A 22,959-nucleotide genomic window follows, 5' to 3' on the forward strand; every position below is an offset into this window, starting at 1 on the left:
TTGCTCGTCCCCTCCCCTTTCCTGACCGGCTGGGCTGCGTGCTCGGATAAGGGTCTAGTATGGATTTTTGGGGGCCCCCACGCAGTTTTTTCGGCGTAGGGGGTTCCCCTTAAAATCCACACCAGACATAAGGGCCTGGTATGCCCCTGGAGGGGAACCCATGCCGGTTTTATTATTAGATAACGGTTATTATCATTTGATGGAAATGAAAATTATCAACCCGCAGAGGGCTGAATTTAAAGATACTCCGAAAATCTAAGTGAAAAAATTAAGCAGCAGGCTAGTCTATTTTGCTGAAATTTGGTTTTAGCAGTTTGTATGGCCCCCATGTGCTTGTATGCATGCCTGTCAACCTCAGGGCATGCTCCTAATGAGTGGTGTCCTGGGGAATTTCCTCCCAGATCTGGATCAGTGCATCACTGAGCTCCTGAACAGACTGATGTGCAACCTGACAGCAATGGATGAACTGAAACATAATGTCGCAGAGATGTTCTATTGAATTGCATACTCTCGCCACAAGAGGCTGGGTATTGTTGTGCGCCAGGAGGAATCCAGGCCCAACTGCACAGCATAGGTTCTGACAATGGGTCCAAGGATTTCATCCTGATACCCTGACTGCAATTTCTTCTCTTACATATCTTAGAGATTGCTTCGGATTCCCTGCATAAGGCTGGCCCCTGACATAGTGGGCTTTCTCTCCTGAGTCTCTCGTTTGCTGCAGTTTGCAGCTGTTAGTCAAAAGACTTTTCAGTCCAATAGGATCTGTTTCAGATTTCAGACACATATATATTTGTTTGCCATTGTCTAGTCTGTAGAGGTCTGTGCATACCTCCATGGATATGCCGCCCCAGACCATCACTAACCCACCCCCAAACTGCCATGCTGAACAATGTTACAGGCAGCATAACATTCTCCATGGCATCTCTAGACCCTTTCACGCCTGTCACTTGTGCTCACGGTGAACCTGCTCTCATTTGTGAAAAGCACAGGGTGTCAGTGGCAGACCTGCCAATTCTGGTGTTCAATGGCAAATGCCAATCAAGCTCCATGGTGCCGAGCAGTGAGCACAGGGCCCGCTAGAGCAGTGTTTTTCAACTTCAGTCCTTAAGGCACCCCAACGGGTCCTGATTTCAGGATTTCCCTCAGATAAAACAGCTGTGGTAATTACGAAGGCAGTGAAACTGATCAAATCACCTATGTAAAATAATGGAAAGCCTGAAAACATGACCTGTTGGGGCGCCTTGAGGACTGGAGTTGAGAAACGCTGCACTAGAGGACAACAGCCCTCAGGTCACCCTCATGAAGACGTTTTCTAATTGTTTGACCAGAGACATTCACACCAATGGCCTGCTGGAGGTCATTTTATAGGGCTCTAGCAGTGCTCATCCTGTTCTTCCTTGCACAAAGGAGCAGATACTGGTCCTGCTAATGGGTTAGAACCTTCTATGGCTCTGTCTAGCTCTCCTAGAGTAACCACCTGTCTCCTGGAATCTCCTCCATGCTCTTGTGACCATGCTGAGAGACACAGCAAACCTCCTGGCAATAGCACATATTGTCATCATGGAGGAGTTGGACTGCCTGTGCAACCTTTATAGTAGCGATGACAAACCTTGGCACACCAGATGTTTTAAAACTACATTTCCAATGATGCTCAACTACACTGCAGAGTGCATGAGCATTGTGGGAAATGTAACACCAAAACATCTGGGGTGCCAAGGTTCGCCATCAATGCTCTGTAGGGTCCAGGTATCGCCTCATGCTAAAAGTAGTGACAGTGACTCAAGTCAAATGCAAAACTAGTAAAACAACTGTCAGAAAAGAAGGGGGGGGGGGGGTGGAAATGTCAGTGGCCACCACCTATAGAACTGTTCCTGTTTTGGGGGTTGTTTCATTGTTGTCCCTCTAGTGGACCTGTTGTTAATCACATTAACAACAAAGCAGCTGAAACTGATTAACAGCCTCCTTTGTTACTTAACTGGCCAGATCAATATTCCAGGCGATTAATTGACTTGATGCTATACTCTGATTGAAAAATGTTTATATTCAAAAATTTTGAGCAGTGTAATATATATATATATATATATATATATATATATATATATATATATATATATATATATATATATATATATATATCAGCCTGCCAGTGCTCAGACCATACGCCACACACTGCCTCAAATTGATCTGTATGGCTTTCATCCCAGAAGGAAGCCTCTTCTAAAGATGATGCACAAGAAAGCCCGCAGCTAAAAACAAGAAGACAAAGGACATGGATTACTGGAACCATGTCCTGTGGTCTGATGAGACCAAGATAAACGTTTGTTTCAGATGGTGTTAAGCATGCGTGGCGGTAACCAGGTGAGGAGTACAAAGATAAGTGTATCTTGTCTAAGTCAAGCATAGTGGTGGAAGTGTCATGGTCTGGGGCTGCATGAGTGCTGCCGACACTGGGGAGCTACAGTTCATTGAGGGAATAATAACCCCAAACATACCTCAAAGACGACCACTGCCTTCCTAAAGAAGCTGAGGGTAAAGGTGATGGACTGACCAAGCATGTCTCCAGACCTAAACCCTATTGAGCATCTGTGGGGCACCCTCAAACAAAAGGTGGAGAAACCCTCCACCAGCTCGGTGATGGACGAGTGGAAGAGGACTCCAGTGCCAACCTGTGAAGCTCTGGTGAACGCCATGCCCAAGAGGGTTAAGGCAGTGCTAGAAAATAATGGTGACCACACAAAATATTGACACTTCTGGGACTAATGTGGACATTATCACTCAGAGGTGCACTCACTTTTGTTTCCAGCGGTTTAGACAATAATGGCTGTGTGCTGAGTTATTTTGAGGTCACAGCAAATTTAAATGGTTATACAAGCTGTACACTCACTACTTTACATTGTACAAAAGTGTAATTTATTTAGTGTTGTCACATGAAAAGATATAATAAAATATTTTATATATATATATATATATATATATATATATATATATATATATATATATATATATATATATATATATTAGTATTGATTTCTCCCATTATACAGGATACTAAATAATGGCATACTTCTTGACCAATATACATACTGTAGGGCTAAAAGATTTGACTGAAATGGTTCAACAATAAATATAAAGGCAGTCTGCTCAAAAGGATAGCTGATTTAATTATCCACTTCGTCATCAACAGAAGAACCTTCTTTTTACAAATGGCAATTGCCTTTATTTCCCCTTAAGGTGATTACTAAAAATATTGCAGTTACAATATACTGTATATGAGGACTAATACACCATGATGAGTAGTGATGAATCTCTGCTAGTAGTCTGCCAAGGAATACTTTGAACTTGGATTTGCTTCCATGATGCCCACATTTGGAGAAGGAACATATATGCACCAGAACATTCCACTATGTGGCAAATCCTAACCACACCATCATTGCCTCTCCGTACTGCATATCATCAGTGTGCCCTTATAACCAAGGCTTCACCAGTGCAGTCCATATGTCAATATCCATATATTAAAGAACCAACCATCATTGTGTATTAGTATCCACAAGTCCTCATATACAGTATCTTACAAAAGTGAGTACACCCTCACATTTTTGTAAATATTTTATCATATCTTTCCATGTGACAATAATGAAAAAATTACACTTTGCTACATGGGACATTAAAAAAAAAAAAAATGTCTAATACAATATCGTTACAGTTTCTGTATTGGGGATATTAGAAGTAGAGCCAGAAGGGCCTGCAAAAGTTAAATCCCTCCTTTCTTTGCATTCCTCTTGCTGCCACTTGTTTTGGGCATGCTCTTGGAGCTGAGAAAATCCCAGCTCATCAAGCAGCTTATACATTACTTTGCTAGCACTTTGTATTGTCTTACAGCTCTCAAGATATACCAGCCTACCTGGGCTCTTCTTCTGTGTCTTTTATCCAGACAGCCATCCTCCTGTACAGCGTCAACTGCTCTGCATCTACATTTTAAATAACCTACCATTATCAAGTCAAGTTGACACCTAACCTTCAAAGCATTGGAGGTGGCCTGAATACATAATTCTGCAGGAATGCTTAGCCTAAACTGCACCTTTAACTTAACCTGCTAACAATAATAGCAATAAATATGTCAATCACTACATAATTACTGTTCTGCAAGGTGTTAAAAATAAACTTGTGGCCCTGTCGTATCAACCACCGATATCTGTCTCTCAATGTAACATATATTTTTGCATGTTCAGAAGATTTAATGTGAATATCTGAATTTGACTTAAAGCGGACCTCCACCCTGAAGTGGAAGTTCCGCTCATCTGATCCCTCCCCCCCTCCGGTGCCACAATCGGCACCTTTCAGGGGGGGAGGGGGATGCAGATACCTGGATAATCCAGGTATCTGCACCCACTTCTGGGACAAGCTAGCCGCAGATGCGCCCCCCCCCCCCCCTTGTGTTCTGGGAAACATACAGTTCCCAGGACACAGCGGGGACCAGTGGAGACACGCAGCGCGACTCGAGCATGCGCAGTACGGAACCGGGCAGTGAAGCCGCAATGCTTCACTTCCCGATTCCCTGACAGAAGATGGTGGCGGGGGCAGCAGAGATTGCTCATCATCTGCTGCCAACATACCTGGGACAGGTAAGTGTCAATTTATTAAAAGTCAGCAGCTGCAATATTTGTAGCTGCTGGCTTTTAATATTTTTCTTAAAGGTGCAGCTCCTCTTTAAGCTGGTAAAATAACTCAAATGCTGATCAGACAGAAAAACAGCATAATAGAAAAACACCTGCAAGAAAAAAAAAAAAAAACGTGTTGGGCTGGAAGGCTACCTAAGCTACCTGCCAATAAGCCAGCTGCCAATTAACAATGGTGCTATCAGGATTACATGAAATTTAACATTAAAGGCTTTACAGTATTAACAGCCTTATAGTTTTAGCTAAGGCCTGGAAAGAGTGTCTTTTTTTTAATAAATAAGTCTCTGCAAGGCCAATTTACATGGGGCAGATTCAGCTCCAATCAGAGGGGAATCTGTGAGCGGATCTCCTGCTGATTGGAGCAGAGCAAAAAGAATGTCACATGTGTCCACTTAGTTTATGTAGAGCAGGCATGGACAGGTCCCATGAGCGGCCAGGTGTAAATGGACTCTGCAGTCCATTTACAACTGGCTACCTTCAATCACGTCTGGCAAAACAGGAAAGGATACCGTTATCTTCTGCTTTTTTAACATATCTGATCAGACCCAGAGGGAGGGCAGGTATAAACAGAAACGTGTTTTCACAACCGCCTGTCCTTAGGGCTGCATGGCGTAACTCATCGGAACAACCACATGAAAGGAGCCTAAAAGGCATTAAAGTGATTATAAAGGCTCGTTTTTTTTTTTTTTTTAAACAAACATGTTATACTTACCTCCTTTTTGCAGTTGGTTTTGCAGCCTGGATTCTCCTCTTCTCTGGTCCCTCTTCGTCGCTCCTAGCCCCTCCCTCTTTTCAGTGCCCCTCAGCCAGCAGCTTGTTACAGGGGGCACCCAAGCCGAGTCAGAGTTCCATATATCCATTCAGATATGAAGCCCCAACCTGGCCCCACACCCTCTCTCCCCTGATTGGCTGACTGAATTTGATTGACAGCTACAGAAGCCAATAGTGCTGCTGCTCTGTCTCAACCAATCAGGAGGAGTGTACTGGATGGCAGAGGGGATCATGGTCAACCCTGGAGAAAGGGCTCAGGTAGGTAATTAGGGGGGTACTGCTACACATACAAGTTTATGCATAGGATGCATTAAGATAAAAAAACCCTCCGGCCTTTACAACTCCTTTAAATCTGACAGCAATCCTCCTCTACTTAGCCGAACATACTCCCTTTAAATTAAGACATTAAGACTCCCCCAAATGTTAATTCTTTACAGATTTTCTTCACAATATGTGACCCTATACACATTACTTACAGAAAGTACATTCAATTTCCACCTTCATCTCTGGGGTCAGTATAATTTGGAATTCTATGAGAGCACCTCAGTTGCCACATGTCACTATTTGGGTGCTGTCAAACATTTCAAAGAGGAGTAATATAGAGAGCTAAGCAAAAATGTAGAGACATGACTTCCATTATGTGGTACCACATCCAAATGCTTACAAAGAAAAAGGGAAGGTTTTAAAAGACTTTAACCACTTGACATCCGCGCTATGGCCTAATGACGGCCACATCGCGGATGTGAATTCCTGGGAAGCTGTCATATGACGACCTCCCCTGTGCATGTTGCCTGCGTGTGCTGTGATCACAGAGTCACTGAGACTTGGGTGATCACCAATCTGAGTAAGGGGCCAGTCCCGGCCCCTTACCATGTGATTAGCTGTCAGCCAATGACTTCAATACATGCATGTGCATGTGTAGACAGTATGACAGCAGGCACTTAAAAAGTAATATTGAAGCTAAAGAATGCACCATTTGCTCTCATCCCTACAATACAATACTTATGCTCACATAAACTATAGTTCTTTGCTCTCTGGTACTTTGGCCAATTCTATATTCATGGCCATACACGTATGTCTGTGGTCAGAACACTGAATTGTAAATCTTCATACATCTCAAATTGGATTATTCACTACTCTTTATACATGGTTAATGATTGATTCAATATTATCTGGTCCAGCTATTCTCAAACAACTTTCTGACAATATGAAGGAGTACTTTAAGGTTAATAAATCAGATGATCTTGCTGTTACAGCCATCTGATCAGCTCACAAAGCAGGTGATGAGGGGTCAAATGCCTGGTATTACCACAGCTTGCAATAAATCTTAACTCGCTGAGATACGATCACTTACAATAGCCTTAGATGATCAATATGATCTTCATGGCCAAAAGCACTCACCGGCACATTAAACAAACAAATCAGAAACAAGTGGCTCTAGATACCCTTATGTTAGAGAATCCAGAGAAGGCTTTGAGGTGGTCTAAAGCTAAATTTGTATTGAATAGCTGTTCTGCTTCTGTGATGTTTGCCAGGGAGCTTAGCCATTCTGTTAAGTCACCTCATGTTTACAAACTTCAGAGTAGTAAAGGACAATTTGGAGTTCCACCCTACAAAGGTCACTGAGATATTTACTACATTTTATAAACAAATGCCTTCTCTTTATAATCCCACTCTGTGTTCATTGGATTGTCTAAAGGGGGTGGCTGTGCACAGACATACAGTAGGATACCCAATGACCTACAACAAGAAATTCACTCAGATATTGCTCCCCGGGTTATCTAAGATGTTTAACTACATCTTGTAAGGCAAGGAATTTCCTCAGCATATGTTATAAGCCAAGTTCTCCCCAACCCTAACAAGGATCATACCCTGTACTACCCAATTAAGGTTATAAATAACAAACTCAAAATCTTTGCCACATTTTTTTATTTTTTTTGCCACTTCAGTGAATTCTCAAGAGAGACTTGAATCAACTTTGCATTCAATACTGTCCCTTCTTGTCTTCACATCATCATAGCATATATCAAAATCCTATACATTCCTTTTATGTGCAATTTCATCTTAATTAATAAGTGCTTACAAAACATTAATATGGCAAGCTTCAGCCTAAGCCTCCCCTCACCCTGACTCCATCAGCCCCCCCCCCCCTCCCATGCTTACCCATTATTGCCTTACTACCTATGTTATGTCAATTTATTTTCCTATTTCCCGTACAGGTCTTAGGCTCTTACTTGTTCTGCATAGCACCAAGATTTTTTTTTTTTTTATCTTTCCAAGCTTTCCATTTGTCTATTGTTGCATCTCTTGTATCTCCATTACCATTACTTAGGCTTTCCATGGTATATGTTTCTTCCACTGCATCTACCCATTCCTATATTGTTGAGAATTCCGCCTCCTGCCATTTCTTAGGTATCAGTTTTTTTTTGCTGCATTTAAGAGGTGTGGTGTTAATGACGTTTGGTATTGTTTTAACCCCCTTCTACGCCGTGGAACAAGACTATCCACTGATCTTCTTCAACTGCTATTTTAGTAACTTCTTTAACATATTGTAGAATCTATTTCCAATATTTTTTTTTATTTTGGATCCAAGTGCAGATGGTGTCCTCAACAAGTTTTGTGACAAATATCACTTCTTCAGGAGTATTAATCAGAGCATCCAAAAGTAAGTAAATACAATCTCATAGTTACACAATCAAAGAACAAATAATGAATCATCATTGTAGCAAAGCTACCCATAGAACTTGATTTATGTGTTTTAAAGAAAACAGCATAACTCCTCAATGAAAACCCAAGGGGGGCATCAAACAACATTGGAGACTCTCCCAGGGAGGACACGGGAGGCAGTAGATGTGGGGCAGACTAAAATAATATAAAAGGATCTACATGTGATCATAGTGTGGGACCAATGCTCAAGCACACAGAGGAGAATTAAGGTGGGGGTGGTGAGTGGGAAAAAAATGAAAAAAAAAGAGAAAGGGAAAGGAGATAAGAGGAATAGCAAGGAAGGAAGGGGGAGGGGAAACATGATGGGGATAAAGAAAGAAGGGGGGGTGGATGAAAAGAAAAGGGGGGATAAGAAAAAGAAGGAGAAAGAGAAAAGGAAGGGGGAAGGGATAAAGAAAAAGAGAAGGGAGAGGAAAAGAGGGGGAATAGGGAGAGGTGGATGGGGTGATTGGATGGGGGAAATGGATAGAGGGGGGAGGAGAGGGGGGGGAGGAAGGGGGAGAGGGGGGAAGGAAGGGGGAGGGGGGGGGGAGGGGGAGGAAGGGGGAGAGGGGATAAGGAAGGGGGAGAGGGGATAAGGAAGGGGGGGAAGGGAGGAGCGGAATGGAGAGGGGGGTGGGAAGAGAAGGGAGAGGGGGAAGATAAGGGAGAGGGGGAGGGGAAGGGAAGGGGGGAAGGGGAGAAAAGAGGGAGAAAGGGATAAGAAAATTGAAGAGAGTGGGAATCAAGATAATAAAGGGGAAGAAATAAAGGGGGAAAACAAATGTATATAACTAGGTTGAAAGAGGGAGGAGGAGGGAAGAGTAAAGGGGGGAGAGGGAGGGGAAAAGGGGGATATGGGAGGCATGTGAGAGAGAGGGAAGGATAGGGAAAAAAGATTGGAGGGTAATAGTGAGGGGAATGTGGAGAAGGGCAAAAGGAAATGAACAGGAAAAGGGTGATGAAAGGGGATGAATTGGATATGGTGTGCAAAGAGTTAAAATGGAAATGACCCACCCAGTAGTGTTGTTAATATGATGTAACATTATTTGTCCTTTGATTGTGTAACTATGAGTGCATTTACTTACTTTTAGATGCTCTGATTGACACCTCCTGAAGAAGCGCCATTTCTCGTGAAACTTGTTGAGCACACTGTCTGCACCTGCATCACTCTTACCATTTATCAGATGGGTTCTAGATTATATAAGTGTTAACCCAATGCAGCTGTATACAATTCCTAGTTTGTTTTGTTGTGACTGTATTTTATGTATTTTTCTATAATGTACTACATTTTATTTACTAAAACTTGTCTCAAATTACTGGGTACCAAGATAGTCCTTTAACCACCATAGGCGTTACAGGGCATTTTGTTTGGAGTAGCTCATGTTAACCGTCGATTTTTCTATTAACTCAATTAGGATGATGGTACATACCCCTACTCTGCTATGCAATATATGTAAACGTTTTTTGTTGCCTTTCACTGTGTAACTATATGTGATCCTAAGAGAAAAACAAAACAAAACACAGGAACATTTAATCTTTAGAGTGAACCTTCAACAATAGATTATAGTCATAATTATTAGGACAGCTTCCTCTAGGTTGACAGGAAGCCGACATCCTCCAAAGTCCTAACAAGCAGTGACTCATCACCACCTGGCACATTTACCTACCAGCTAAAGATTCTAAACTGGCAGGCAAATGTAAAAAAAAAAAAAAAAAAAAAAAAAAGAAGTAGTGATGAGCCAAAGTGTCCTGGGTTTGGTTTGAGCAGGGTTCGGTGAACAGATGCCAAACCTGAACCCCATCAAAATCAGTGTTTGCCAAATCTATCAAATTAAAATGTTGAATAGGCAAAGTGGTTTAAAAAAAATATAGCATGTGAGGTGGCAATGCTTAGGGGAAGCTGCCGGGAGAGTGCATGGCAGGGGTTCACAGGAGCAGTTATCTGTACTACGTTAGAAGGTATGAATAACAACAATGTATTTGTGGCTTTTGAATAGATAACAGAAAGCAGTGGCTTTACTGGTGGGTTAAGTTATTTTTTTTTTATTGTGCACAGTTTTATGTATTGACCTTCGCCCCCTGTACAAGTAACTAGAACATTATTTTTTAATGGTACACTAACCCTTTAAAGAATATGTAAACACAACATTTTATATTCCTGATCTGTGCCTGCTGTACCATGTAATTTTATGAAAACTTATCCTATTCTCTTTGTAATAAATCTCTGGTGTTCCTGCCAGTGCCTCTGCTTTCCTATTAAAAGCTTACCCCACTAAGCAGGAGAACACACCATGGTCAGTTCTCTAGATGTGCTGAGAACTTAGCCTGCTCTGCTCCAATGAGCAGACTTGTTCTGACATGGCTCCTCTGCACAGCCTTTCACTGGGAATATCAGTGTGCTGCTGTGCCGCCCAGCTCTTATGCAGCTCAGAACAGAGGGAATAAGATGACTTGTAAAAAAAAGGGGAAAAACAGGTATTGATAATGTTTTTTTTATATCTATGCACACATGTTTTGCGTTTCATTTTTATTTTAAACTGAACGGGTGTTTTACAAGGTGATTGTTTACAATCACTTTAAGCTGTGATATACATCAGGCAGTGTTACATGGCCTTGTATCCAAAGATTCTCAATAAAATTTGGCTTCAAAGATGCATTTGTGCACAGGTTTTAGTCTCTGTATCATACCCCAAGTACCAGGGTTTAAATGACTTGGCTATAACCCAGATTTTTTTTCTCCTTGGGGTGCAGGAGGCAAGGGTGCCCCCTTTCACTCCTCCTCATCATGGTTGCCATGGAGCCTTTAGCTTATGCGATTATCCATAACCTAAACATCAACAGTTACACCAAGGGTGACTGAATTTAACCACTTGACCACTGGGCAATTAAACACTCTTAAAAACCAGACCAATTTTCAGCTTTCGGTGCTCTCACATTTTGAATGAAATTACTCAGTCATGCAACACTGTACCCATATGAAATGTTTGTCCTTTTTTCACACATATAGAGCTTTCTTTTGGTGGGTTATTTTTTGTGCTGGGTTATTTTTTGTGCTATAAAAGAAAAAAAGACCGAAAATTCTGTAAAAAAATGAATTTTTCTTTGTTTCTGTTATAAAATTTAGCAGATTAGTCATTTTTCTTCATACATATTGGCCAAAATGTATACTACTTTATATCTTTGGTAAAAATAAGTACAACTTGGTGGATATTATTTGGTGTTTGTGAAAGTTAGAGTCCACAAGCTATGGTGCCAATATCTGAAAATTGATCACACCTGAAGGACTGATGGCCTATTTCAACTCTTGAGACCCTAACATGCCATAAAAGTACAAATACCCCCCAAATTACCCCTTTTTGGAAAGAAGACATTCAAAGGTATTTAGTAAGAGGCATGATGAGTTTTTTAAAGTTGTAATTTTTTCCCACAATTCTTTGCAAAATCAAGATTTTTTTTTCTCACAAAATTGTCATATCAGTTTATTTCTCACACACAGCACATGCATACCCCAAATTACACCCCAAAACACATTCTGCTATTACTCCCGAGTATGGTGATACCACATGTGTGAGACTTTTACACAGCGTGGCCACACACAGAGGCCCAACATGCAGGAAGCACCATCATGTGTTCTGGAGCATCCAGGCCAATTCTGACATTTCTCTCCTACATGTAAAAATCATCATTTATTTGCTAGAAAATTACATAGAACCCCAAAACATTATATATGTTTTTTTTTTAGCAAAGACCCTAGAGAATACAATGGTGGTCGTTGCAACTTTTTATCTCACACGGTATCTGCGCAGCAATTTTTTGAACGTGTTTTCTTTTTTGGAAAAAAAACAGTTTTGTGCTTAAAAAAAACAAAAAAAAAAGTAAAGTTAGCCCAATGTTTTTCCATAATGTGAAAGATGAAGTTACACTGAGTAGATAGATACCCAACATGTCAATCTTCAAAACTGTACACGCTCGTGGAATGGCACCAAACGTCGCTACTAGGTAATAGGAGTAGGGAATCGCCAGCTGAAAAAACTGATATCTGAATCATGCCTGTAGCTACACCCATCATTCAGATATCCCCGCACAAAGTCAAGGACATCATATGACGGCTGGCTAGGTATTGCAGGATATCACCGACTGTGGCTGGGTATTGCAGGGTATCACCGACTATAGTTGGGTATTGCAGGGTATCTCCGAGTATGGCTGGGTATTGCAGGGTATTTCCGAGTATGGCTGGGCATTGCAGGGTATTTCCGAGTATGGCTGGGCATTGCAGGGTATCTCTGAGTATGGCTGGGGATCTCCGAGTATGGCTGGGTATTGCAGGGTGTCTCAGAGTATGGCTGGGAATGGCAATTTATGCAGAGTATTGGCAGGGTATTGCAGAGTATTGGCAGGGTATTGCAGATGGGAGATGTCAACTTTCCTAGGGCATAATCATCTAGTTCTAACTTTTAACATTAGGTGGACCATAACTAGGTCTCTTTAAGTTCAATAATGATTGATTCACATTTTTTGCTCACATCCAACAAAAGCATAATTTTCCTAACTGTGAACATTTCAAATACCTACAAATTTGACACTTATACAGCACCAACTACACACTGACCCTCAAGAAATCCTTTACCACTTTCAAGCAGCTAAGTCTTTTTTTTCACCCAGGGATAAAAGGTATGATCTCAACACTTTATGGGTTCCTTAATGCCCTTCAACTCTCAGATAAATCCTCCCGATGGCCCCATGGAATGCCAAAGCTGCATTAGAATTATCGACCTCTGACTGGTTAGGTATGCTCTCAAATCTTCATACACGTACACCCTCTATTCTTTAGAGCTGGGCTATAAAACTTTCCGACAACATGATCCGATCGGACTTTGTCCGATTGCGTGTAGAGAATTCCGATCGGACAAAGTGCCACGCATGCTCAGATCAAATTCCTAGACCAAAACTATTGGCTACTAGCCTAACTGTAGTCCCGTCATAACGAAATTATGTCATCACGTTACATACGATCGGATTTTCCGACAACTTTGTCTGACCATGTGTATGCAACATAAGTTTCAGAAAAAATCCGTCAGACAAAATCCGACGGATTTTGTTGTCGGAATGTCTGACCGTGTGTACAAGGGCTTACACTCACTCCATCCAAGATGTACCCCCTCCATGTAAAAGGTTACTACACTCCTTATTCAGTGCCATTCAATGGGTCATTGCTCTTAATTGGAGATCTGGCTTAATAATATGGCCTCAAGTTGTCTTCCATATGTAAACAAAATTATGGAAAAAAAATCTACAACACCATTTATGACACCATGCTGTTATTTGAAAGGAAATGGGAATACTGGTGCACGTACTGATTATCTTCAGGCTATCGCCAGTCATCATTGACCAATTTATCTTTTTGAGAGTCCTAATTACTAGATTATCTACAATAATTTCAAGTACCAGGATATGTTCTCTGTTTTTTTTTTTTTTTTTTTTTTTTTTTTTTTATAGACATGATCACTCTTTATGGCTTTGGAATGTTCCCCCTTGAATGGTTTGAGTCCTTATGTTTTGTCCCATGCAAAATTTAATATTTGATTCTCCAATATTTGCACAAATGCATTTTTGTCATGCCAGTTTGTTACTACATCGATTGGCACTATTGTATTTCTGGCTTTGTCTTGAACATAATAAAATGTGTTTATAAACAAATAAAACTGAGCACAACAAAATGTAGAAGCATCATTCACATACTTGTGATTCAAATACTCATTTCTGAAAGAGGAGAACTAGAAGATCTTCCCAGGAACAGCATATAGGGTGGATATGTTGCCTTGATGGTCTTCTTTATGTGCACACTCCTGGGACAAAAAATGTAAACGAAGAACCAATAGAATAGCCTTCTCTGTAAATTGCAGCACTGCTTCTCCCACCAGCTCTTAAACTAGCAGCTGATCTCCCTGTGATTGGCTTGTATATGTATGATTTACACAGTGCATGTTCCCAGAGCACAAGTTCAGGGAAGCAACAAAGAGTAAACAGCAGCAGTCAACTTAAAAAAATTGAGATTTTGTGTGCTGGGGGGAGGAAACTGGGTAGAGATCAATGTGCATGTGCTGGGAGGGGAATCTTACTGGGCAAAGGTTGGACATCAATGGTAAAGCAGTCTCTGTTCAACTAAATTCAATATCAGAGGCAGAATTCCCCAGTGTCTGGAAGAAGGGTACACCTTAAGCATTAAATAGGACAGCATAGGATATAATAATTATGAAGATCTTACCTGGCAAAAATCTTACAAAACGAGGCATGAAATGAAATTGTGGACACACAGCACAATTATCTTCAGCAGTTGGTCCTAAATAAACACAAAATCAGAAATGTAATTATATCCAATAGAAAACTGCACAGAAACATGTGCTGTTACATCACACAGATTGAAGATATTTTCATGAAACGCAGTTGGACACAAGTTATATTTCTGGCACACTAAGGATTTGTTTGCATGACGTGCATAAAAACCCATGGAAAAAAAAAAAAAAATGACCTGCAGAGAATTCTTTGGGCTTGTTCACACCATGTACAGTGACCTACATTTCCCAACTTAGTTCTCTGCAAGGACATCACTATGCATACTATTTTTTTATTTACAGTTATTTAAAACTGCCTACACCGTACATTTAAATCTGTTGCCGCTATAATTTACCTAAATTGTAAAAAAATAAAATAAAAATCAAATGTCACTTCGTTCTAATACAGGGCTAATAGGCTATGGGCTATTTTTACTTTCTATGTGCGCTTTTCTATGTGAACCCCAATTGATCCCCTGTTTGAGCGAATGTCTAACTGCTTTACAAAGAAATCTACACTGAGATACAAGCAAGCACAGGTATAGGTAACCCCTGCAATAAGCATTTCTTATGTGGTGACATACTTTCTAAGTTTCAGCGTCGCCTAAAGAGATGCAGACACTGCAGCTTTTTCTCACTTTAACACAGAGGTTGGAGATTATAATGAACTCTCTTAATAAGAAATCAGTTTGAGAAAAGAACATAGTAAGGCACAATGCAATTTTTTTTTGGAACAGAGAAAGGTAAAAATCAGTCAAAAAAGTTTGCCAAAATTATAGCAACGTATATGGGTCACTAACAGAGGGTTATTTTCTTCTTAACAAAAGCACAGCTTCACTGTAAATATATTGTGCACCTCATTATACTGTACAGAGGACACATGCTTTAGCTGGCAAGCATTCCGTTTTCAAAACATTTTATTTCCAAATGCCAAGTATGGAGATCTGTTGTTGCTTTCAAAACATAACTGCATTATGAATGAATTGACCTGATGCACATTAGGAATTAGCCCCCTACTTATCATGTTAGGTCATATCTGTGGTCAGCTGGTCTTTTTTTTTTAGATGTAATGCTCATTTCTTAAAATACACAACACACATATGGTTGTAAAATAGCTATATACCCAGACATTAAAAATATATTAATAATTAGGGGTGGGCCAAACACCCCTCAGTTCAGATCGCACCAGAACTCTCGAGCATCGAAAAAGTTTGGCCCTGAACGACAAACTCCATCGAAGTCTATGGGACTTTTTTTCTTTTTTTTTTTTAAAGACACTGATTTTAATAATGCTTAAAGTGAAGCAATAAAAATGAAAAATTTGTTTACCACTTGCCGCCCGCCCTGCTGTGAAATGACAGCGGGGTGGTGCGGCTCTTATTCTGGGTGGACGTCACATGACGGCGCCCAACGATCCCAACCGATCTCTGTAAAAAGCTGTGGCCATGGCTACTATTTAACCATGTGATCGGCTGTGTCCAATCACAATCGGTCAAATGTAAACACAGGGATGCCGGTAATCGGCGCTCCTCACCTCACACTGACAGAATGTGAGGAGAGGAGAGCCGATCAGCAGCATTTCCTCACAGAAGACACCTAGGCATGTAATCAGGGCACTGATAATCAGTGCTCCGATTACGATAAAGTGTCCACAGTGCCAGAAGTGAGTGCCCACCAGTGCCAGCAAACAGTGTCCAAAATTGCCAGCAATCAGTACACATTAGTGATGCCAGTCAGTGCTGGCTATCACTGCTGCCCACCACTGCTCAATGCCACCCATCAGTGCCCATAAGTGTGGCATATTTGTGCCTTCTCATCAGCTCCACCTCATCAGTGCCCATCAGTGAAGGAGACAAAATTTACTGACAGAAACTAAGAAAAACTATTTTTTTTTTTCAAAATTGAAAGTTTTGTTTTGTTTTTTAGGAAAAGATAAAATCAGCAGTCATTAAATACCACCAAAATAAAGCTCTATTTGTGTGAAGAAAATGATAAAAATGTTACGTGGTAACAGTGTAGCATGACCACACAATTGTCATGCAAAGTGTGACAGGGCTGAAAGCTGAAAAATGGCCTAGACAGGAAGGGGGTGTAAGTGCCCAGTATTGAAGTAGTTAAATATACTGACTGGAGGGCCCCCTTAGTCTGTCTGTAAAGTGGTGCATCTGGATCATGCATACCACAGATTTTCTATTGGATTAAGGTCTGGGCTTTGACTAGGCCATTCCAACATATTTACATGTTTCCCTTTAAACCACTCAAGTATTGCTTTAGCAGTGTGTTTGGGGTCATTGTCCTGCTGGAAGGTGAACCTCCAGCCTAGCCTCAAAGCACACACAGAGTGGTACAGGTTTTGCTTAAGAATACCCCTGTATTTAGCACCGTCCATCTTTCCCTCAACTCTGACCAGTTTTCCAGTCCCGACTGCTGAAAAACATCCCCACAGCATGCTGCCACCAGCACCATGTTTCACTGTGGGGATGGCATTCTTTGGGTGATGTGATGTGTTGGGTTCTTCCTCCATACATTTTGGGAGTCCCCCATGTTCCTTTTCACAAACTCAAAAAGCGCCATCTTGTTTTTTGCTGAAAGTAATGGCTTTCTTCTGGCCACTCTGCCATAAAGCCCAACTCTAAGCAGCGTGTGGCTTATTGTCGTCCTATGTAAAGATACTCCAGTCTCTGCTGTGGAACTCTGCAGCTTCTCCAGGGTTACCTTAGGTCTCTGTGCTGCCTTCGGTCCGTGAGTTTTGGTGTGCAGCCATCTCTTGGCAGGTTTGCTGTTGTGCCATGTTCTTTCCATTTGGTTATTATAGATTTGATGGTGCTCCTAGGGATCATCAAAGATTTGGATATTTTTTTTAGAACCTAACCCTGACTTGTACTTCTCAACCACGTTGTCCCTTACTTGTTTGGAGAGTACATTGGTCTTCATGGCACTGTTTTGTTAGTGGTGCCTCTTGCTTAGACATTGCTGCCTCTGGGGCATTTCAAAAAGGTGTGTATATGTAATGAGAGGTCATGTGACACTTATATTGCACACAGGTGGACATAATTTCACTAATTATGTGAATTCTGAGGGTAATTGGTTGCACCAGAGCTTTTTATGGGCTTCATAACAAAGGGGGTGAATACATATGCACATGCCAATTATCAGTTTTTTTTATTTCAGAAAAATTGTTTTATGAATATATTTTTTTTCTAATTTTACTTCACCAACTTAGACTTTTGTGTTCTGATGCATCACATATAATTCAGATTAAAAAAGACATTGAACTAAAAGTTGTAATGTAACAAAATAAGTAAAAATCCAAGCAGGGTGAATAATTTTGCAAGGCACTGTAATTGAGCTTTAGACCAAAATTCTACCATTGTAAAAATGCTGATTTTTGTTCTCCTTGCATTTTCTGATCTACTCCTGCGGAACAAATGTTCACATAGGATTTGTACCCTATTGAGTCTATGTTGTCCAGACTCTGAGAAAGGAAACTTTGCTATACATCAGAATAATCACTCCAGCATGCTCCAAGGTTAGGGAAAAAAAAAATGTGTTAACATGGAGTTTATTAATTTTTGAATAACCTTTTTTTAACTAAGAATAACACTTTTTACAAAATAAATTGTATGTTTTCACAGCATGTAGAAGAAGAAAAAATAAAAAAATAAAATAAGAGCGTGGAAGACAGATTTCAGAAAAGCCCTTACTAGTACAGAAGTTCAAGGTTACAATTTTCAACGCAACATATGGATATAATGGTATAGATGAATAAATCTACTTGCATCTGGTGAAAATGCAAAAAAAAAAAAAAAAAAAAAAAAAAAATGAATGCAGACCGCAACATAAAAAAAGAACACATCTGTCTCCACACAGATCTTTGCACCAGGTAGGTTGCTCTAAATACTACCGATTAACTCTAGCCTTGACACCACTAGGTGGGTGGCATTAGAATCATCAATAGAAGTAACTGTAGCAAGAAAAAGAAACAAATACAGGATAGGTCTGCAAATAGGCACATTTATTAAGAATCTCCGATTATACAGTCTTAGTATATGGACCCTGTATTCATAATAGAATTTTTACGGCACATCAAATATGGGGGGTTATTTACTAAAGGAAAATCCACTTTGTGCCGCAAGTGCACTTGGAAGTAAAGTTGCTGTAGATCCGAGGGGGACATGCAAGGAAAATAAAAAGCAGCATTTTAGCTTACACATGATTGGATGATAAAATCAGCAGAGCTTCCCCTCATTTCAGATCTACCCTCAGATTTTACTTCAAAGTGCACTTTCAGTGCAAAGTGGATTTGTAGTAAAGTGATGGTCTTGCGCTCCTAACAAAGTGTGAATTATTAATCAAGTGGAAGCGGTTCTCAAATGTGAGAAATAAAACTGTGTGCAACACGTGACAACATATATCAATGAATATATATAAAAAAACATACACTGTGCCATAAATTAAAAAAATCATAAACAATATAAAGTGCTAACGTGCAGACAAATAATCACATGCGAGTGTGAATGCAAACAAAGAAAATACAAATACACAGACAATCATGACTGTTGATTTTAAATAAATAAAAGACAAATTAATGAGTATAAAAATAAAGATAAAGATAAAAATAATAGTAATAAATGATGTCACAAATAGAAAAAAATACACAGGGGGAAATGTCAGTCCAAGGTATAGAAGTGGATAGTTGGACACTAATCTGTGTCCAAAGTGCAAGTAGGTGAATGTTCTACAGGAACAGCACTTTCTTAAGGGTTTCTTAAGAGCAAGTACATCTGGTGACACTGTGACTTTAAATATATGGTGATCCTTGGATGTACTAGATAATTACCTTACTGCTGTAAGGTAAACAGCATTTAGGAGATGGGGGGAGATAAATCCTGCGCATTCCTCCTATGTGTCCCAGTATGGATAGGGTTTATGCAGAGGGGGTAACTCCATATCTCTCTGGGGTGTGGGTCCCAGGGACTGCTTAGATGCTCAGTATAATCGGGTAGAGAGAGGGATAAAGAGCCTACTATGGTGTAGTACGTTTGAACATACTCTGAGTTTATTCGTTAAAAGTATAAGTTTACTCACATTTTGTAAAATACAGCACCACAATGTACAAACGAGCAGCGAGCTCGTATCTAGATGTTTCTTCCGGTGTCTGTATGCCTCTCTCCAAGGAGAGTGTTTTTGCTCTATTTACTGAACTTATTCAAGCACCTTTTATGAACAAATTGCATATATTGGACTGTTTACTTTGTATGTATGTGCTGTATTTTTTCATAGATGCAAAATCTTAAGACATTTATGTGTTTGTTTTTTACATTTTACTATCTTTAGCATAACACTGTTTTAAAACAGAACCGTGGCAATGGGCTCAAAAAAACAGACAAGGTGCTGAGTGCACTGCTGAAAGAACCTCAGGGCCCAAAAGTGCATTCACAAAGGCCAGGACATCAACCTGGTATTACTTGATGAAGGTGCCAATTGAAGATTAAATTACAGGCTTATAAAGCTGAGCAAAAGACGCTGTAAATTGGAATGCCCAGAAAACTCCCACCAATCTGGTAGAGTACAAAAAGGATACTCCGCACAGAGCACATTCCCATTCATTTACTGTTGAGTGCAGCTGAGACAGCAGACAAAAGGACTGGGGAATCTCTGTCCTCAGTCCCGTTCTCTGTTTCAAAAGTGAGACATCAGGGGTCTGTTTGCATGCCTGATATTTCACCAAAACCCTCCAATTTGGCTCCTAAAAAAAAAAAATAATAAAAAATAAAACTAAAACTACTGACACCGTATAGAGAACATTTTTATTTAGATACACAAGAGTAGGACACAAGGAAGAACATTGCCTTAATTGAGGAAGAGCTCCTCGTAAGAGAGACAAACCCCTAAACACATTTGACAGATGTAAAAAGCCACCAAAAAAGCCACTTTCCAGAAGAGATCATCCAAGAGAGGTTTCCTAACATATTCATACAATGACTTCTGCAGGGCAGAGAACAACAAATTAAGATCTCAAGGAAGTCCAGGGTGCTGTATTGGGGGTGAGACACGTCGAATGAAGGAAGTGAAAGTGAATAGAATGGACACAGCTGAAATCTGTCCCTTAAGCGTACTTAGAGCCAAGTTTTGTTAAGTTCCAACTGAAGGAAGACCATAATACAAGGCACTGAGCAATATCTGGAGTCAAAATGCCTTTGTTCACACCAAGAAAAAAAGAATTTCCAAGTATGTTAGTACATTTTTCTCGAAGAGGCTTCTCTGGCTTTGAACACGTGTGAATGACAGAATTAGATATACCTCTGTCCTTCAAAACCTGGGTTTTAACAGCCATGTCATAAAAGCCAGTGATCAAGAAACATGATGCAGCAGATAGCCTTGGGACAGCAGTTCTGTCCTGTTTGGAAAAGCCAGGGGTTGTCTCCCAAAAGTTTGAGTATGACTGTATACTAGATTCTTTTGGGTCAGTTTGATGCAATGGGAATCACCAATAGCTTCTCTCCTTTTTTGCAGAGCAGTCGATGAAGAAGAAGACAATGCTAGAGGGTCCTGGACACAAACAGGGGTAACTTGTTTTTGAACCTGGCGGTCAGACTGTCCACATTTGGAGTCCCCCATTTCTGGCATAGTAGGCTGAAGAAGTATATATACATGATCCTGCACTTTGAGCATAGTGCGTGCTGCTGGAAGCTCACTCATGCTGTGATTCTAGATAGTGGGACCCGTAGACCCGATGTTCACCTGCACCCGCTGATTGCTGTTTTGACTGTGTACCCGACATTCTGTCAATGTGAACAAGGTAGATCGCCGTTTTGTCAGTAGAGAAGAAGTAAAGCCCTAGTAAAAGCACCTCCCACACTGTTAGCAAACACTGGCTAGGCACACAGTTAACCCTTTGATCACGCCTGATGTTTAACCTCTACCCAGCCAGTGTCATTAGTACAAGGACAGTGTATATTTTTAGCACTTACTGTATTAGTGTCACTGGTCCCTAAAAAATGTCAAAAGTGTCAGTGTCCTGACTGTCCTTCACAATATAGCAGTTCCACTATAAGTCGCTGATTGCCGCCATTACTAGTAAAAATAAAAGCAAAAAAAAATAAACAAAAAATATCCCATATATTGTAGACACTATAACTTTTGCGCAAACCAATCAATGTACACTAATTGGGATTTTTTTTTACCAAAAAAATATGTAGCAGAAAACATATTGGTCTAAATTGATGAAGACATTTATGTATTTTTATTGGATTTGTTTCATAGCAGAAAATAACAAATATTGTTCAAAAATTCACCTGAACAGCAAGCAAGGCCTAGCCCTAGCCAATGTCTTGGGGGGGTGGAGTTGGTGTGCCCAGTTGGTGCCTGTGATCCTGTTAAATAGTCCAGAGCCCTGAGGAGATTGCCTTTTCTCCTCCAGAGAGAATGGATCAGCGAACTGAGAGGAGGATGCTTGCCCTTTGGACTGGATGCAGTTTTCTTCAGGAGGATGCACCTATGGGCTGATCTTGTTTCAGGCTTGAACCTATTTAGCGGCATCTGTACTAAAGCTACTTTACAGTCCCTAGCCATGAAGCAGTCTAGCTATACCTGCGCTAAAGTTACTTCATGGTCCCCAGCTTTGAACCTACAGACTCTTCCAGTGTAGCACTATCTTTCCTGCAAACTGTCTCATGGTTCCCAGCTGTGAGTGAAAGAATGCTGCTGTTTAGAGAGGAAGAAAGAGCTGTCCTCTGTAGAATTGTGCACAAGAGTTCAGAGTATTCCAAATCCCCTACCAAGTTACTACAAGCAATAAAATACAAAAATACAATTCCCTAGATTGTTCAACAAGCTGGGTGAATGATGTCACTGTGTGAATGGCTGCCTCTGCACTGTCTTGGGAAAGAACGGGCTAACAGCAGCTCCTTTGGGGGTAGCACTACAAAAGAATAGATCTTTTTTTTTTTTTTTCAAATGTGGAACACATGGTATAAGATATGTGCCTTTACAACTAAAAACTGACCATCTGCTGCCCTACAGGGATATACTGTAAAACACACACAAAAAAAAAAAAAAAAAAACTGAACGTTCTCCAAGAAAAGGTACCTTTAGTAGTCTCTGGCAGTGCTGCACTAAAATTTTTGGACGCTGAACATTTTTGGAAGATGAAAAGCTTGCTTATGGTGTGTTTTTTTATAAGTCATGTGACTCAACGTGGGTGCATTGTTGATGCGTTTTTGCTGTGTTTTCAATGCATTTCAATGAGGAGGTGCATTTTGGTGTGGTTTGCCAAATATGCACCAGAGATGCAGCAAGCAGGATTTTTAACACTGCTTCAAAAAAGGTGTCGATAATGGCCAACAATAAATTCCTATTAAAAGTCAGACATAATACAATTATTATATATATATATATATATATATATTTATATATATATATATATATATATATATATATATATATCCATCCAAAACATGTTTTGAGAA

General features: G+C 40.3%; 1 protein-coding gene across 1 annotated transcript in view; it reads right to left on the reverse strand.

The window, feature by feature from the left end:
- DROSHA (drosha ribonuclease III) overlaps window positions 1–22,959 on the reverse strand; it is a 579,282-nt gene that overhangs the window by 300,716 nt on the left and 255,607 nt on the right. Inside the window, exon 12 of the mRNA XM_077492043.1 lies at window positions 14,422–14,496. Coding sequence (XP_077348169.1) covers window positions 14,422–14,496 — 75 coding nt within the window. The remainder of the gene's footprint in view (window positions 1–14,421; window positions 14,497–22,959) is intronic.

This window comes from Lithobates pipiens, unplaced genomic scaffold, assembly GCF_037356315.1.
Source record: "Lithobates pipiens isolate NorthernLeopardFrog02 unplaced genomic scaffold, aLitPip1_a1.2 Scaffold_19, whole genome shotgun sequence".
Lineage (NCBI taxonomy): Eukaryota > Metazoa > Chordata > Amphibia > Anura > Ranidae > Lithobates > Lithobates pipiens.